Source organism: Coregonus lavaretus (assembly GCF_964263955.1).
Source record: "Coregonus lavaretus genome assembly, chromosome: 18".
In the NCBI taxonomy this organism is placed as follows: domain Eukaryota; kingdom Metazoa; phylum Chordata; class Actinopteri; order Salmoniformes; family Salmonidae; genus Coregonus; species Coregonus lavaretus.
In genome coordinates, this window is record NC_140005.1 from 21,603,503 (window position 1) to 21,621,373 (window position 17,871).

General features: G+C 44.2%; 1 protein-coding gene across 1 annotated transcript in view; it reads left to right on the top strand.

Moving 5' to 3' along the window:
* Positions 1 to 17,871, top strand: part of LOC311145349 (ryanodine receptor 3-like) — a gene marked incomplete at its 5' end in the record, with an annotated part of 137,627 nt that overhangs the window by 107,898 nt on the left and 11,858 nt on the right. Inside the window, 23 exons of the mRNA XM_084181575.1 lie at positions 780 to 1,018; positions 1,155 to 1,236; positions 1,333 to 1,463; positions 3,407 to 3,748; positions 3,993 to 4,233; positions 4,417 to 4,504; positions 4,625 to 4,717; positions 5,934 to 6,104; positions 6,269 to 6,328; positions 6,446 to 6,580; positions 6,811 to 6,923; positions 8,546 to 8,642; positions 10,609 to 10,718; positions 10,978 to 11,029; positions 11,141 to 11,197; positions 11,303 to 11,402; positions 13,389 to 13,468; positions 13,555 to 13,631; positions 13,740 to 13,817; positions 16,976 to 17,082; positions 17,242 to 17,330; positions 17,426 to 17,554; positions 17,674 to 17,778. Of these exons, the coding sequence (XP_084037701.1) occupies positions 780 to 1,018; positions 1,155 to 1,236; positions 1,333 to 1,463; positions 3,407 to 3,748; positions 3,993 to 4,233; positions 4,417 to 4,504; positions 4,625 to 4,717; positions 5,934 to 6,104; positions 6,269 to 6,328; positions 6,446 to 6,580; positions 6,811 to 6,923; positions 8,546 to 8,642; positions 10,609 to 10,718; positions 10,978 to 11,029; positions 11,141 to 11,197; positions 11,303 to 11,402; positions 13,389 to 13,468; positions 13,555 to 13,631; positions 13,740 to 13,817; positions 16,976 to 17,082; positions 17,242 to 17,330; positions 17,426 to 17,554; positions 17,674 to 17,778 (2,776 nt within the window). The remainder of the gene's footprint in view (positions 1 to 779; positions 1,019 to 1,154; positions 1,237 to 1,332; positions 1,464 to 3,406; positions 3,749 to 3,992; positions 4,234 to 4,416; positions 4,505 to 4,624; positions 4,718 to 5,933; positions 6,105 to 6,268; positions 6,329 to 6,445; positions 6,581 to 6,810; positions 6,924 to 8,545; positions 8,643 to 10,608; positions 10,719 to 10,977; positions 11,030 to 11,140; positions 11,198 to 11,302; positions 11,403 to 13,388; positions 13,469 to 13,554; positions 13,632 to 13,739; positions 13,818 to 16,975; positions 17,083 to 17,241; positions 17,331 to 17,425; positions 17,555 to 17,673; positions 17,779 to 17,871) is intronic.

Genomic DNA, 17,871 nt, shown 5'->3' on the forward strand with positions numbered 1-17,871 from the left:
CAACCTAATATCTAGCCTATATAACATTACATTACGTAGGCCGACAGATATGTTGTTCTACACCATGTTCATAATCACCAGTTTTTGTTATTCATATCATTTTGGAATCATTGACATTAAGAGAAACAACTCCTGCTGGCATTTAGATAAGCACACTCCTCATGCATACATACACAGCAGGTACTGTAGCTAGCTCCGGGCTCCTAGTGTCCTTTAGAAACTATGTGTTGTTTGAGGCACCAGTTCTCACAAATGAGGTTAAATTAGCAATGCATTAAACATGATGTTGATGCTGAGGATGTAGCTACTGTACTGTACTTGCCCATAGGCTTTGTCTTTCAGCTCCCTCCCTTTGGGAGATTCATCACGGCTTCAAAAAGCATTAAAAGTCACAAAATAATGTATTAAACCGTTTTCGGGGTGTAATATTTCTGCACATCCCTACACTGACAGTCTCACCTTGAATCTAAATATTTACATAATTTACTGTATAAATCATGCACTGTAAATATTCAAGGTCAGATAGAAGCTTATATCTCAGTCACATGACAGGACTAGAATCCCTTGCGAGCTCTCTGTAGTATAGCCGGCTCTCCTCTATGGAAATGATGCTGTCCTTTGGGAACTCTTCTATCATATGACAATTATTATTCTAATCAAATACGATAATTGTATTATCCCACATGGGGACATTGTTTGGTTATTGTGTGCATAAACGGCAACAATGACAGACTACATACTCCATCATTTTTAACCCCTTCCTCCCTCTCCTCCGACAGGACGGTGATGAAGTCTGGCTCAGAGCTGGTGAAGGCGGGGTTAAGGACGTTCTTTGAGAACGCGGCGGAGGACCTGGAGAAGACCCTTGAGAACCTGAAGCTGGGGAAGTTCACCCACTCCCGCTCACAGATGAAGGGCGTGTCCCAGAACATCAACTACACCACGGTGGCCCTGCTACCCATCCTCACTGCCCTGTTTGAACACATCACCCAGCACCACTTTGGAGTGGACCTGCTCTGTGAGTGACCACAGCCAGACCTACAGATCTAGGAGATATAATATGAGGAGTGGCGAGAGTGTGCTTTATATTCATGTCATATCACTGATGCTGTGTATAGGAATGTAATCACCATGCCTTTTCTACTGTTTTTCAGTGGATGATGTCCAAGTGTCCTGCTATCGTATCCTGACCAGCCTCTATGCGCTCGGGACTGGGAAAAACATCTATGTGGAAAGGTACTATTATTTAGATATTGCTAGGAGACTGATATCACAGATAGTACATGGCTGTGATCTGTGTGTCTGTTTCTTGCCTCTCCCTGTCCCCTCCAGGCAGCTGCCGGCCCTGGGGGAGTGTCTGGCCACCCTGGCAGGCGCCATGCCTGTGGCCTTCCTGGAGCCCGTGCTCAACAAACACAACCCCTGCTCTGTGTTCAACACCAAGACCGCCAGGGAACGCGCCAGTGAGTTGCACACACTTACAGTCATGGCCAAAATTGTTGGCACCCCTGAAATTTTTCCAGAAAATGAAGTATTTCTCACAGAAAAGTATTGAAATTACACATGTTTTGCTATGCACATGTTTATTTCCTTTGTGTGTATTGGAATAACACAAAAAAAAACAGGAAAAAAGCAAATTTGACATAATTTCACACAAAACTAAAAAAATGGGCCGGACAAAGTTATTGGCACCCTTTCAAAATTGTGGATAAATAAGTTTGTTCCAAGCATGTGATGCTCCTTTAAACTCACCTGGGGCAAGTAACAGGTGTGGGCAATCTAAAAATCACACCTGAAAGCAGATAAAAAGGAGAGAAGTTGACTCAGTCTTTGCATTGTGTTTCTGTGTGTGCCACACTAAGCATGGAGAACAGAAAGAGGAAAAGAGAACTGTCTGAGGACTTGAGAACCAAAATTGTGGAAAAATATCAACAATCTCAAGGTTACAAGTCCATCTCCAGAGATCTAGATGTTCCTTTGTCCACAGTGCGCAACATGATCAAGAAGTTTGCAACCCATGGCACTGTAGCTAATCTCCCTGGACGTGGACGGAAGAGAAAAATTGATGAAAGGTTGCAACGCAGGATAGTCCGGATGGTGGATAAGCAGCCCCAAACAAGTTCCAAAGAAATTCAAGCTGTCCTGCAGGCTCAGGGTGCATCAGTGTCAGCGCGAACTATACGTCGAAATTTGAATGAAATGAAACGCTATGGCAGGAGACCCAGGAGGACCCCACTGCTGACACAGAGACATAAAAAAGCAAGACTACAGTTTGCCAAAATGTACATGAGTAAGCCAAATTCCTTCTGGGAGAACGTCTTATGGACAGATGAGACCAAGATAGAGCTTTTTGGTAAAGCACATCGTTCTACTGTTTACCGAAAATGTAATGAAGCCTTCAAAGAAAAGAACACAGTACCTACAGTCAAATATGGTGGAGGTTCAAAGATGTTTTGGGGTTGTTTTGCTGCCTCTGGCACTGGGTGCCTTGACTGTGTGCAAGGCATCATGAAATCTGAGGATTACCAAAGGATTTTGGGTCGCAATGTAGGGCCCAGTGTCAGAAAGCTGGGTTTGCGTCCGAGATCATGGGTCTTCCAGCAGGACAATGACCCCAAACATACTTCAAAAAGCACCCAGAAATGGATGGCAACAAAGCGCTGGAGAGTTCTGAAGTGGCCAGCAATGAGTCCAGATCTTAATCCCATTGAACACCTGTGGAGAGATCTTAAAATTGCTGTTGGGAAAAGGCACCCATCCAATATGAGAGACCTGGAGCAGTTTGCAAAAGAAGAGTGGTCCAAAATTCCGGGTGAGAGGTGTAAGAAGCTTATTGATGGTTATAGGAAGCGACTGATTTCAGTTATTTTTTCCAAAGGGTGTGCAACTAAATATTAAGTTAAGGGTGCCAATCATTTTGTCCGGCCCATTTTTTGAGTTTTGTGTGAAATTATGTCAAATTTGCTTTTTTCCTGTTTTTTTTTGTGTTATTCCAATACACACAAAGGAAATAAACATGTGCATAGCAAAACATGTGTAATTTCAATACTTTTCTGTGAGAAATACTTCATTTTCTGGAAAAATTTCAGGGGTGCCAACAATTTTGGCCATGACTGTATATATATATATATATTTTTTAAAGTCATTTAGCAGACGCTCTTATCCAGAGCGACTTATAGGAGCAATTAGGGTTAAGTGCCTTGCTCAAGGGCACATCGACAGTTTTCACCTAGTCGGCTCGGGGATTAGAACCAGCGACCTTTCGGTTACTGGCACAACGCTCTTAACCACTAAGCTACCTGTCGCCCCCTGATATATGATACTGTTGTACATTTTACACCATGATACACTATTTAATGGTTCTTTACCTATGTATGTAAAATAGCGCTCATCATATTCTGTGTAGTCCTGGGCATGCCAGATGCGGTGGAGGAGATGTGTCCGGAGATGCCTCATCTAGACGTCCTGATGAAGGACATCAACGACATGTCTGAGTCTGGGGCGCGCTACACAGAGATGCCTCACGTCATTGAGGTGGTGCTGCCCATGCTGTGTAACTACCTGTCCTGCTGGTGGGAGAAGGGCCCAGAGAACCAGCCGTCTCCACACAGCGGGGGAAGTGTTGGGGGCAGTGTGTTCTCCACCACCGTCACCTCAGAACACCTCAGCCTCATCCTGGGAAACATCCTGAAGATCCTCAACAGCAACCTGGGCATCGACGAGGCCTCCTGGATGAAGAGGATTGCAGGTTAGCGGGGTTGCATTACTCTGTGGGAGTGTACAGTAGTCTGTCACAGTGGATGGGAGCTTTAGGAAATGTACTGGTTTTGAGGGTAAAACTGTCTCCATATTTGCATACAGTACTGATCAGATGAACCCGAATGAAAAGGGATTGTCTTTTGCATTCCTAGCAAGATGGTGTTGTTTTTATTTTTAATTTCTAATAAAAACAACTAACAATGTGTTTGTCACTATGACTGCTGTGTGTGCAGTGTACGCCCAGCCCATCATCAGTAAGGCCAGGGCTGTTCTGTTGAAGAGTCACTTCCTGCCTACGCTGGAGAAGCTGAAGAAGAAGACAGTGAAGGTGGTGACGGAGGAGGAGCTACTGAAGGCTGACAGTAAGGGAGATACCCAGGAAGCTGAGCTGCTCATCCTGGATGAGTTCGCTGTGCTCTGCAGAGACCTCTACGCCTTCTACCCAATGCTCATCCGCTATGTAGACAACAACAGGTGAGCCCGCTGAAACCTGGGTAAGGGAGTTGTTTACAGTGGCATGATGAGGGTGTGTTTTACTTTTATCGTAGGACCTATTGTAGTGAAGGAATGTACTAGTTTGGTGGCAAGGCTTTGGAGCAGAGGATATTATATTGATACAGTCTTTGTTTCATCTCTTCTCTCTCCTTTCTCCTGCAGGTCCAGGTGGCTGAAAGAACCAGACGCTGACTCCAATGAACTCTTCAGAATGGTGGCTGAGATCTTCATCCTCTGGTGCAAATCACATGTACGATTTCTCCTTATAAACAATGGACAAACTAACAGTTACAATGGAGAGGACGCTCAGATTGAGAAATAAACAAAGCAGAGATGTCTTCTTCATACATTGTTATTACTCTTTCCTCAGAACTTCAAAAGGGAAGAGCAGAACTTTGTGGTTCAGAATGAAATCAACAACCTGTCATTCCTGACTGGTGACAGCAAGATCAAGATGTCAAAGGTAGCGTTTATTATTTTGTGCCTGCTTACTGAGACAGTCAAAACAGTACTACATATTCCCCTTATTTCCAGTGCTGGAGAGCTCTACTGTTCACATCCTAACCCTGCTAACCTCAGTCCAACCTCCCACTGCTCTCTGTCAGCACGCTCTCCAGATGAGCCTTGTTACTGGGCTCCCTTTCTCTCTCACTGCTCCAGTACTGCAGCAACCCTAACACTCATATCCCCCATGGCCAAACAGCACAACAAATATTCCCTCCACAAACAGCAGCCATGTCATCACCTCAGGGACAGGGAATAGATTTGTTGATTGTTTGTTTATTTATCCTGTCTGCTTTTACACTCCGTTCACTGGGATAGAGCAGCAGCCATTAGCGTGCCCTGCTTCACTGTGAACACATTACAACAGCCAATCATTAACTCCTATCGGCCTTCCATCATCAGACCCGACTGACATCATAACTAATGTTTCTCATTCCCTTATGGGCCGACCACGTCCCATCTCTGTTATTGAACGTCAACAAGCCCATGACAAATAACATGATCACATGTCAATGGTGTTTCTGGGTATGGCTGCTGCCTTCCCCTGGCTGTTTCTATTAGTCACTCAGCTCCTGCACTGGGGGGTGTGTGTGTGTGTCTGTCTGTGTGTGTGTGTGTGTGTGTGCATCCATACAGTTAATTGTGTTTCTGTCTCTCTTGCTGGGTTAAATATGAGTGTTTCCTCTGTGCCAGCTTCTTCCATTAGCCTTTTACAGTGCAGTCCTTCTTGAATAATACCTCACTGTATGGGTAGAGGCAAACTGTGGGCTAATGCTGCTTTCAGGCTATAGCTCAATTTGAAATGCTTCATGGGCACAGATTTTCAGCCTCTGCAGATTTAGCTGGTGATGAAAAAACGCCTTGGTTCCCTCTGCTACCCACAGGCTTAATTCAGCATGTGGTGTGCTGTGTGCTGTTCTCCCACTGTTAAATAAGCTCCAGTGAAATACAGCACGGTCAGGTCAAGGTAGCAATTTGAAAGTAAAGGTAGACATTTAGAAGTTGACTGCATTGGCTCTATATAACAAATGGTAGGACCCATCTAAAATATTATTACCATAGATAGATAAGACCAGACTGTGTCCCAAATCACTGCCTATTCCCTATAGTCCACTACTGTACATAGGGTGAGTGCCAGGTGAAGTTATTAATGTGTCATTCCGTCCTGGTATCAGTCAGGGGGTCAGGACCAGGAAAGGAAGCATAAGAGGAAGCGAGGAGAGTTCTACTCCATCCAGACCTCCCTGATCGTGGCTGCCTTGAAGAAGATGCTGCCCATCGGACTCAACATGTGCACCCCCGGGGACCAGGAGCTCATTTCCCTGGCCAAGACACGCTACCTCCTGGTGAGAGGGCCTGCCTAGCCCACACTGGTCTGGGGTCAGGCGTTACCGACCACACCATACCCAGCAGAGACCAGTATTCCATTTTTTCGGTCATCAAGGGTGGTCAAGAACGGGGTACGATTAATGAATGGTATATCTAATTGTTTCCTCATGTTGCTCAACAGAAAGACACAGATGATGAAGTGAAGGAGCATTTGCGACAGAATCTGCACCTTCAAGAGAAGGTGAGCTAGAGAAAATCATGAACGACACTTATTGTCATTCATAAAACTACAACAGCAACTCCATATCAAACAGCAGTGATGTTTTCTAACCCCTACACTGCGCTAACCCACCCCCAGTCAGAGGACCCTGCAGTGCGGTGGCAGCTGAACCTGTATAAGGATGTGATGGTGAAGAACGAGGGGCCTCCAGACCCTGAGAGGACAGTGTTCCGGGTCCAGAGCATCTCCGCTGCAGTCTTCCATCTGGAGCAGGTCAGTGGCTGGCTGCACCACGCATCACCCCTACTGCCTTCAGTACATCCAGTTTTCTACGTCTTATATCTGTGCCCCATATCTCCATATCCTGGATCCTTTATGTCCTGCTTCTCTGATCATAGATCTTTACTCAACATGATATACTCATACGTGTGATCCAAACCATACTCCCTATATAATTTGATATATAACAAAGTACATGTTTTGTTTTCATTTATTCATTGTAGGTGGAGCAGCCGTTGAGGTCTAAGAAGTGTGTTTGGCAGAAACTGCTGTCCAAGCAGAGAAAGCGTGCGGTGGTGGCCTGCTTCCGCATGGCTCCTCTCTACAACCTGCCCAGGTATCACACACCCATCTACATTTTGTATAGTCACATTCCTTTACAAACACATTAATTAGCTGACTGACACTACAAGTCAAATATTAGAATAGAATATCCCTGCTGCTGATGTCGGTACTGTGAGGCAGTAGGCTGTGTACAGTTTAGCATTTCCAAGCCAACCCTCTTTCTCTCTGCCTCATTAGTCTCACCCCTCTTTCCTGGGCTCTGACCCTAATATTTAATGTGAAGCTTCCCTCCCCCAATCTGTACGACAAATGACTCGCCTCCGCCTGTTATCACGGAATAGAAAAGGACACTGGCAATTTCATGCCCTGCTGCACTGTAACTCAATCACAGAGACCCAGGAGGAGAGACAGCAGGGAGAAAAACAATTAGGAGCCCAACCTGGGGGCGGCCATCTTTAATGTGTGCTCTGATGTCGCTCCTCGACACAAGATGACTCATTTCAACTAGTTATTGGTGTTCTTTTGGGAGTATGACATTGCATCACATCGTTGAGAAATGAGTAAGCATTAGCCTTCTGAGTCAGAGTAATGTTTTTGAAATAATGACATTTGATTAAATGTCTGTGTACTTTTCCCCTCAAACTGTTAGCTTGTGTTTCCACCACCTCTAAAACTATCACATACCCTTGTTTCAGTTGCTTACCACGCTTCTTACAGTATCTCTACTACTCTGTCTCTACTACAGATGTACTTTCTTAATGATATCACTCTGTTGTCTGCAGAGAATTTTCCTGTGCAGCACGAAATGCAAACATGTAGTGTATTCAAGGTTTAAAAAGGCTTCTAAAGTTTGTACATTTCACTTTAAAATGTCAGACTTGATTTGCCCTAATGAAAAATGTATCATCCCCTACAAAAATTTCCATTATAATCCACATAATAATTTACATTTCCTGTTGCTGCAGGATTATTGTCCTGCTGTGAGAAACTGGTCAAATGAAGATAGTACATCTGTACTTCACCCTCTCTCTGTTCTCTCCTGAATGACAATACTGTACCTCCCCTCAGGCACAAAAGTAATAATTACTTCCTGAACGCCTACCAACGCTATTGGCTCGAAAAAATGCATGAGAACACAGACTATGACAGTCTGCTCTCCATGTTAACGGTAATGTAATGTTCAGACAACGTTTGTGACCTCCTGTTCCTCCCCCCTCCTCCCAGCCATGGTTTGTACTATAACTGTAACTCTCATACAGTGATCCAACTGGCATTCTGACTGGTCCACCTCTAGGCCTGGGAGCTACACTCATCACAAAAATATTCACTCATTCATTCTGACCAAAAAGTATTTTTCTCCTAAATTCTAGGTTTCTGTACCGATGTCTCTGTAATTTATATCATATTTTAATCATCATAGTACACTATAGATGTTGCTAAAATAAATATGTCCTGTGATAATTGTTTACTGGTGCATACATGACAGGATTATGAAATTGGGGGTACAGTTCAATCTTCCAAGGTGTTTCTCCACGGTGACCAGTTGGATGTTCCAGTGCCATACTAACCAGTATTAACCATTCTTAACGTAATACCCCCCTCCTCTCCTCTCCTCTGCTCTCCCCCTGGCCCATCCTGCTAACCCTCCTAATCTCCCTCTGCCCCCCCCCCCAGGCATCGCTCTATTAACCTCTTCCTCCTGGGCTATCAGAGAATATGGATAGAGACAGAGACGTACTCTTTTGAAGAGAAGCTAGTGCAGGACCTGGCAGTAAGTACTGTATCTGTCCTCACAGTGCCCAGCCGTCTCTGTGTTATTTGTGGGGCTAGCCTTTCCTCTCCGTCCTCACCTGGCCATGCCACAACATGAGCTCTTCGCCTGCACAATGCCTGCCAAACGCCGCAGGTGTTCCGCCAGTTATCCATGTTTTGCCCCTGGCTCCGTGTGGCTCTGTCCCTTGCTAACCGAAACGCCTACCCAGGCACGCATGACATTGCCCTGGATGTCAGTGCCAGGCTGCCAGCTATACAGTACTGTTACTGTACCATTGTCCGGTTCTAGAGCTGTCCCCCATTCCACAGGGGTAAGACAGCATCCAACAACGATGCTATGGCTTACTGGTGAAATTTATGGAAGGTGTGGTGTCCTTCGTAAATTTTCTATTGCAGCATGGACACAGTATTGTGCCATATTCATGTCGTTTGAGGAATTAGTTGTAATGAAATATTTAAGGAAAACTGTCCCTGCAAGGGTTGCTTTCTTTACAACTTTGATTCTAGATGTCTCAGAAATTCTTCAAAAACACAGTTCCGTCCTGTGTAAGCGTGAGAACCTGCTACATCTATCAAAACAGCAATGAAGACAATGGTTATAAACACTCTATAACACTTTATAAGATATTGTAGACTTAAAATGCAGGGAAAGTGGTTACATCTTAAAAGAGTTGACCATGTGGAATAGTATCCCATCTACCACTTTTTTTGCACCATCCTTTCCTGGTGGCCTCTCTTCACTAGGAGAGTGTATGTGACTGTCATAGGGATAAAGTGGTAGACTAGTATAGAGTATTATAGAGTATTATAGAGTATGGATCAGGCTCATGGAGAGTCATGCTTAACCTCCATCTTCCTCTCTTTATCTCTACTGAACACACACCTTGACACCTCTGACCTTGACACCTCTGACCTTGACACCTCTGACCTTGACACCACTGACCTTGACACCGCTAACCTTGACAGCGCTGATCTTGACACCTCTGACCTTGACACCGCTAACCTTGACACTGCTGACCTTGACACCTCTGACCTTGACACCTCTGACCTTGACACCACTGACCTTGACACCGCTAACCTTGACAGCGCTGACCTTGACACCTCTGACCTTGACACCGCTGACCTTGACACCTCTGACCTTGACACCACTGACCTTGACACCGCTGACCTTGACACCTCTGACCTTGACACCTCTGACCTTGACACCTCTGACCTTGACACCACTGACCTTGACACCACTGACCTTGACACCGCTAACCTTGACAGCGCTGACCTTGACACCTCTGACCTTGACACCTCTGACCTTGACACCTCTGACCTTGACACCTCTGACCTTGACACCACTGACCTTGACACCGCTAACCTTGACAGCGCTGACCTTGACACTGCTGCACCATCTAAATGTGCTGTGTGTATGTCCCTGTGTGTGTATGTCCCTGTGTGTGTGCCTGCATGGTCTGCTGATGTAGGAGTGGCGTGCCGTACCCGTAATGCTATCCTGTTGAGATACACTCAGTCTGTGTCTTTCCATGGGCCATGCTTCAGTGAGACAGGGTTTGACTGCACATTATGCATCTTTAATTTCAATGTGCTTCTGTTGATCAAGTACACCCTGTTGTCTCTAAGGTAAGTGATGCGCAGTAAGATAAGACTGCTTATAAAATGGCAGTGGTTACTGCATATGGATAATAACCATCCATATTTTTGTTTAGATACCTTGGCCTTGTGGTAATTGTTATTTCTAAAGTGTGTTGCAGTGTAATTTGAACAACTTTAACTTGCATTCTTAAAATATCACTAATTCAAAGTAGAGTACAGTGATTTAGAAGTACAATCTATAGGATGTGTATCAGCACATTTAGTCACTCTCAGAGGGTAAAGGGCACTGCTACTGTATACATGACAGGTGATTGGGTGTAAGGCTGTGGGGCGGTACTCTGATGTGTGACTGGGTGTTTGTGCAGAAGACCCAACTGAAGGTGGAGGAGGAGGAAGAGGAGGAGGCAGAGATGCAGCCAGACCCGCTTCATCAGCTCATCCTGCATTTCAGTCACAATGCGCTCACTGAGCGGAGGTAAACACACACACACACCTGGGCACCTGGCATCGTGCTGCTAGCTCCATCTGTGCTGTGTAATATTGCCGGTGTATCCCTTGGCTAATAAACTGGCGCATTCAACTAAATCACTGCATAATTTCTCCCCACGCAAGGAGAAGCGCTCGAGCACAAGTAATTGTGTCATATTTGTTCTTAGTCATGCACCTGAGACACTTGTTTACTATGGAGTTATGCAAGATTTATTCACACATGTTTATCCTGCTTTTTCATTCAGTTCTTTGGATGAGGATCCTTTGTATATTGCATATGCAGACATGATGGCAAAGGTACAAAGCCTATATTAATTGTTTGCTGATTTGTTATTGGATACATGTCTTTAGTGTCCTGTAGAAGTCAACAGAGATCTGGCTAACAAAGCTCTGGCTTGTTTTCTTTAGAGTTGTGCAGAAGATGAAGAAGAGGAAGATGAAGAAGGAAAAGAGAAAACGTTTGAGGTGTTTTGGATCTCCCATCAGGGTATTAGATTTGACTAGTTTCAAATGGTTTTGTGAGGAGCTGTGTTTGTTTACATGGGGTTTGTTTGTTTGTCGACCTGTTAGGAAAAAGAGATGGAGAAACAGAAGACTCTGTACCAGCAGGCCAGGCTGCATGACAGAGGAGCTGCTGAGATGCTGTTACAGATGATCAGCGCCAGCAAAGGTATAGGGTGTTCTGGTGTTCAGAGATAGATGGGAGGGGTTGAGTGGAGCTGAAGGATGGGACTAAAAACAAACAAAAGATAACTATTGTAAAATATACTGTGTCCGTAAAATGTATGTAGTATGTACAGTGGGGAAAAAAAGTATTTAGTCAGCCACCAATTGTGCAAGTTCTCCCACTTAAAAAGATGAGAGAGTCCTGTAATTTTCATCATAGGTACACGTCAACTATGACAGACAAATTGAGGAAAAAAAATCCAGAAAATCGCATTGTAGGATTTTTAATGAATTTATTTGCAAATTATGGTGGAAAATAAGTATTTGGTCACCTACAAACAAGCAAGATTTCTGGCTCTCACAGACCTGTAACTTCTTCTTTAAGAGGCTCCTCTGTCCTCCACTCGTTACCTGTATTAATGGCACCTGTTTGAACTTGTTATCAGTATAAAAGACACCTGTCCACAACCTCAAACAGTCACACTCCAAACTCCACTATGGCCAAGACCAAAGAGCTGTCAAAGGACACCAGAAACAAAATTGTAGACCTGCACCAGGCTGGGAAGACTGAATCTGCAATAGGTAAGCAGCTTGGTTTTAAGAAATCAACTGTGGGAGCAATTATTAGGAAATGGAAGACATACAAGACCACTGATAATCTCCCTCGATCTGGGGCTCCACGCAAGATCTCACCCTGTGGGGTCAAAATGATCACAAGAACGGTGAGCAAAAATCCCAGAACCACACGGGGGGACCTAGTGAATGACCTGCAGAGAGCTGGGACCAAAGTAACAAAGCCTACCATCAGTAACACACTACGCCGCCAGGGACACAAATCCTGCAGTGCCAGACGTGTCCCCCTGCTTAAGCCAGTACATGTCCAGGCCCGTCTGAAGTTTGCTTTTGGATGATCCAGAAGAGGATTGGGAGAATGTCATATGGTCAGATGAAACCAAAATATAACTTTTTGGTAAAAACTCAACACGTCGTGTTTGGAGGACAAAGAATGCTGAGTTGCATCCAAAGAACACCATACCTACTGTGAAGCATGGGGGTGGAAACATCATGCTTTGGGGCTGTTTTTCTGCAAAGGGACCAGGACGACTGATCCGTGTAAAGGAAAGAATGAATGGGGCCATGTATCGTGAGATTTTGAGTGAAAACCTCCTTCCATCAGCAAGGGCATTGAAGATGAAACGTGGCTGGGTCTTTCAGCATGACAATGATCCCAAACACACCGCCCGGGCAACGAAGGAGTGGCTTTGTAAGAACCATTTCAAGGTCCTGGAGTGGCCTAGCCAGTCTCCAGATCTCAACCCCATAGAAAATCTTTGGAGGGAGTTGAAAGTACGTGTTGCCCAGCGACAGCCCCAAAACATCACTGCTCTAGAGGAGATCTGCATGGAGGAATGGGCCAAAATACCAGCAACAGTGTGTGAAAACCTTGTGAAGACTTACAGAAAACGTTTGACCTGTGTCATTGCCAACAAAGGGTATATAACAAAGTATTGAGAAACTTTTGTTATTGACCAAATACTTATTTTCCACCATAATTTGCAAAAAAAATCATTAAAAATCCTACAATGTGATTTTCTGGATTTTTTTTCCTCATTTTGTCTGTCATAGTTGACGTGTACCTATGATGAAAATTACAGTCCTCTCTCATCTTTTTAAGTGGGAGAACTTGCACAATTGGTGGCTGACTAAATACTTTTCCCCCCCCACTGTATAAGCTGGAAGTAGAAGCCTAAGTGTTGTTGTCCATATATATGGAGGACTGGAAATTATGCATACAATTACATTGATGGAAAGCACAATCTATCTGCAATATTAAAGCTGATCTACCACCTAAAAAAAAAAAAAAAAAAAAAATTATATATATATATATATATATATATATATATATATAAATAAAGTACAGGGAAACACACACTTTCACAAAGACAAACACACACACACAAATAATGTGATCCCTGATTGTCCTCTTCAGGTTCACTTGGGCCCATGGTGACCTTTACTTTGAAGCTGGGCATCTCTATACTCAACGGGGGCAACATACTGGTCCAGCAGGTATATTAGAATATTCATGGACCCATATCAATCTGTTTAGTATGTACAGTGCAGCTCACATTTGATTGTGTATTTCCTTTTTGTAGAAAATGCTAGACTATCTGAAGGAAAAAAGAGATGCTGGCTTTTTCAAGAGTTTATCAGGACTCATGCAGTCTTGCAGGTAAAAGGATCTCACACACAAACACATTTTTGATGGTTTGACATTCAAACAAAGCAAAACCATACGTGTTGAAAACCATGTTGGGTATGTTTCCTTCAAATTCATTAGTGTCCTGGATTTGAATGCATTCGAAAGGCAAAACAAAGCAGAAGGTCTTGGGATGGTGACTGAGGAAGGATCAAGTAAGTGAGGAGAGAAAGACAAGGATAAATACTACACTACCTCAGACAGACATGCACTGTAACCTCTCTCTCCTGTCAACACTACCTCAGACAGACATGCACTGTAACCTCTCTCTCCTGTCAACACTACCTCAGACAGACATGCACTGTAACCTCTCTCTCACCTGTCAACGCTACCTCAGACAGACATGCACTGTAACCTCTCTCTCCTGTCAACACTACCTCAGACAGACATGCACTGTAACCTCTCTCTCACCTGTCAACATTACCTCAGACAGACATGCACTGTAACCTCTCTCTCTCCTGTCAACACTACCTCAGACAGACATGCACTGTAACCTCTCCCTCCTGTCAACACTACCTCAGACAGACATGCACTGTAACCTCTCTCTCACCTGTCAACGCTACCTCAGACAGACATGCACTGTAACCTCTCTCTCACCTGTCAACACTACCTCAGACAGACATGCACTGTAACCTCTCTCTCCTGTCAACGCTACCTCAGACAGACATGCACTGTAACCTCTCTCTCCTGTCAACACTACCTCAGACAGACATGCACTGTAACCTCTCTCTCACCTGTCAACGCTACCTCAGACAGACATGCACTGTAACCTCTCTCTCTCCTGTCAACACTACCTCAGACAGACATGCACTGTAAACTCTCTCTCCTGTCAACACTACCTCAGACAGACATGCACTGTAACCTCTCCCTCCTGTCAACGCTACCTCAGACAGACATGCACTGTAACCTCTCTCTCTCCTGTCAACACTATCTCAGACAGACATGCACTGTAACCTCTCTCTCACCTGTCAACACTACCTCAGACAGACATGCACTGTAACCTCTCTCTCACCTGTCAACGCTACCTCAGACAGACATGCACTGTAACCACTCTCTCACCTGTCAACACTACATCAGACAGACATATGCACTGTAACCTCTCTCTTTCCTGTCAACACTACCTCAGACAGACATGCACTGTAACCTCTCTCTCACCTGTCAACACTACCTCAGACAGACATGCACTGTAACCTCTCTCTCACCTGTCAATGCTACCTCAGACAGACATGCACTGTAACCTCTCTCTCACCTGTCAACACTACCTCAGACAGACATGCACTGTAACCACTCTCTCACCTGTCAACACTACATCAGACAGACATATGCACTGTAACCTCTCTCTTTCCTGTCAACACACAGAAAGAAATGCATATCTTAGAAATGTTTAGTGTTCTCAGAAAGTAATTGTAGATTTGTTTGATTATAAGAACCATTTATTTTCTTACTTTTGAGTGTCAAATCCACTTGGTGCTGTTGCCGAATGCTGACCCATGATGCTCCATACAGATTTCTTAAGTGTCTAAAACCCTAAACAAGTATAAAAGATAAACATTAAGTAGGTAATAAATATAATTCTAAAGGCTCCATGTTGATTTCATCTGACCCCTCCCCCTTCCTCCCACCCAGCCACAGGGTCACAAGTCGCCTGTCTTCTGATCTCCAACCAATGAATAGACAAAACCAGTCTAAAATTGCATTATTCCAGTAATGTGATTGTTGGTGGCTTGCTCTTACTGCTTGTGCTACAGCCAGTGTCAGTATGTTCCTATTAACAACTTGTTGTACATTCTGTATCTGCCCATAGAGAAACGTAATTCATTAATCAAGATTTACTGTACCCTACTCCATAGTGACAAAGGTAATGTTATGTCAGAACTGTATGTGGAGGCTAGTAATTCCTACAAATGTATGCACAAGCAATAACAGCAGTCCATAAGGATACACCACCTGCCATTACGATTGGTCAGCCGATGTCCAACCCAACAGCTAATGATTGGCCCATGCCTTTTTGTTGTGTTAGAAGGCCTGTGATAGGGCTATTACAGACACATGGTGCAGCATTAGCGTGCCACATTTGCTCTTTTGTTTGTGATGGAAAAGCTAATCTCCATGTCACATATGTCATTGGGTGAGTTCGTTTTGCATGGCCCGGTGCCCCGGGTAGGCGGAGTTTGCACATTTTAGACCATTACATTGGTCCTTATGTGAAATCTCCACTCACCCAGGGCACCTGGCAATGCAAAACGAACTGGCCCATTGTGTCTGTGTTCATTATGCAGGTAAACCTGTGCTACTGTATGTTCCTCAGTCACGTGATGTCTGAGCACTGTCTGTCAACAAGATAAAAAACACCAACTCCAAAATAACAGATCTATACACAATGTAAATCACCCATAGAAGGTATTGTATCTAATGGCGTGCATACAGTAAATGGCTATGTTCTCATACACACTCCAGCTCATTCCCACCTCATGTAATCAGGCATAAGTGATGGTGACTGCAGTCCTGTAGTGTTTCTCACCCCTCGTCCAACACCAGTCCTGCCAAACTGTGCAGCAGAACCTGTAGACCTACCTACCTGAGACTCTTAACCGCATGTCTACTGTATGTCCAACGCCTAAAGTGATGTAGATATATCTCTCTTCTTCTTCCTTACTTCTTATTGAAACTCAATGTCTTCTCCTTTGCTTATGTCTGCTTTTTTTGTTTGTTTGTTTTTTCTTATAATTTTTTAACTCATCGGTCGCAGTCAACGTGAGTGAGCGGGGTAAATACATGGTTTAGATTCTACTCATTTCGCCATCCTGATTGCTCTCCGTTCAGTTCCCACCTCTTCCCCCTCCCCTCTGTCTGGAATGTGATAATAACCTACTGCTCTGATCTGAAGGAACACATGCATGCTCCAATAAGACATTGGCCTGATTGTTCAAGCCATAGCATTAGACCCAACTGACTCTTACCTCTCTCTCCTCCCATACAAAGTTAGTGCTTGTTGTCTGTGTGGAATCGATAAAGTCAATTAGTAGTAAGAATACAATTACCAACGCTTTGCTTGTATCTGAAGGACAGAACAACAAAGCTCAGTTTTATTCCTGTTATCCCTCCCTCTATACAGTATGTATATCAAGTCAAAGTGATATGAATGTCTCATAGAGAGCATAATACTTTCATGACAAAGTCTCCTGATCTAGGAGCTTGAGGACTAGACAGCAGCTTTGTGGGGAAGTGAAAGTTATGCTGGCCATGGTGTAAGCTTGTGTTAGATCAAGCTGAGGGGGTCATCTGATTTCTAGCCCCCTCCTAACCAAAGGGGACAGTCGTCAATCTCATCTCCTGTTTCCAGGTTCCAAGGTACTGCAGAATGATGAGTTCACTAAGGATCTCTTTAGGTTTCTGCAACTGCTTTGTGAGGGACACAACAATGGTACGTCGAACACTTTACACAGAACACCTTACGTCAATAATAAGCCTTATCTACTGTAGCCTACTTGTGACAATGTTCAATGTATATCATTACCTTGCTCTGCTGATAATAATCCTCTCTAACCATTCATTTGCATTTGACCCCTTTGCCTTTCTTCAGACTTCCAAAACTTCCTGCGGACTCAGACAGGGAACACAACCACAGTAAATATCATCATCAGCACTGTGGACTACCTGCTCCGTCTGCAGGTAAAATACTATCCCCCACCCTCACTCCATATATGCTTTGTGAGTAGTGTCTGTTTATAATGTCCTGTGTTACATGTTGATTTATCCAATATTAGGAATCCATCAGTGATTTTTACTGGTACTACTCTGGGAAAGACATCATGGATGAGGCTGGCCAGCGGAACTTCTCCAAAGCCCTGGCTGTGGCCAAGCAGATCTTCAACTCTCTCACTGAGTACATACAGGTAACACAATACTATTGGGTTGGAAGAAACTAACCTTCACAGACAGGAATGCATTGTATGGTTAATCATGATGATCAGATCGTCCTGACTATAGTGATGTCTTCTCTGTGTGTCCTCAGGGCCCGTGTATTGGGAACCAGCAGAGTCTGGCCCACAGCAGGCTATGGGATGCAGTGGTGGGCTTCCTGCATGTGTTTGCCAATATGCAGATGAAGCTCTCACAGGTAATACAACTAAGGACCATTTTCTAATCAACTCACTCCTTGTCAACCAGTGGCTCAATATTAGATATATCAATTCAGATATGAAACTGAATA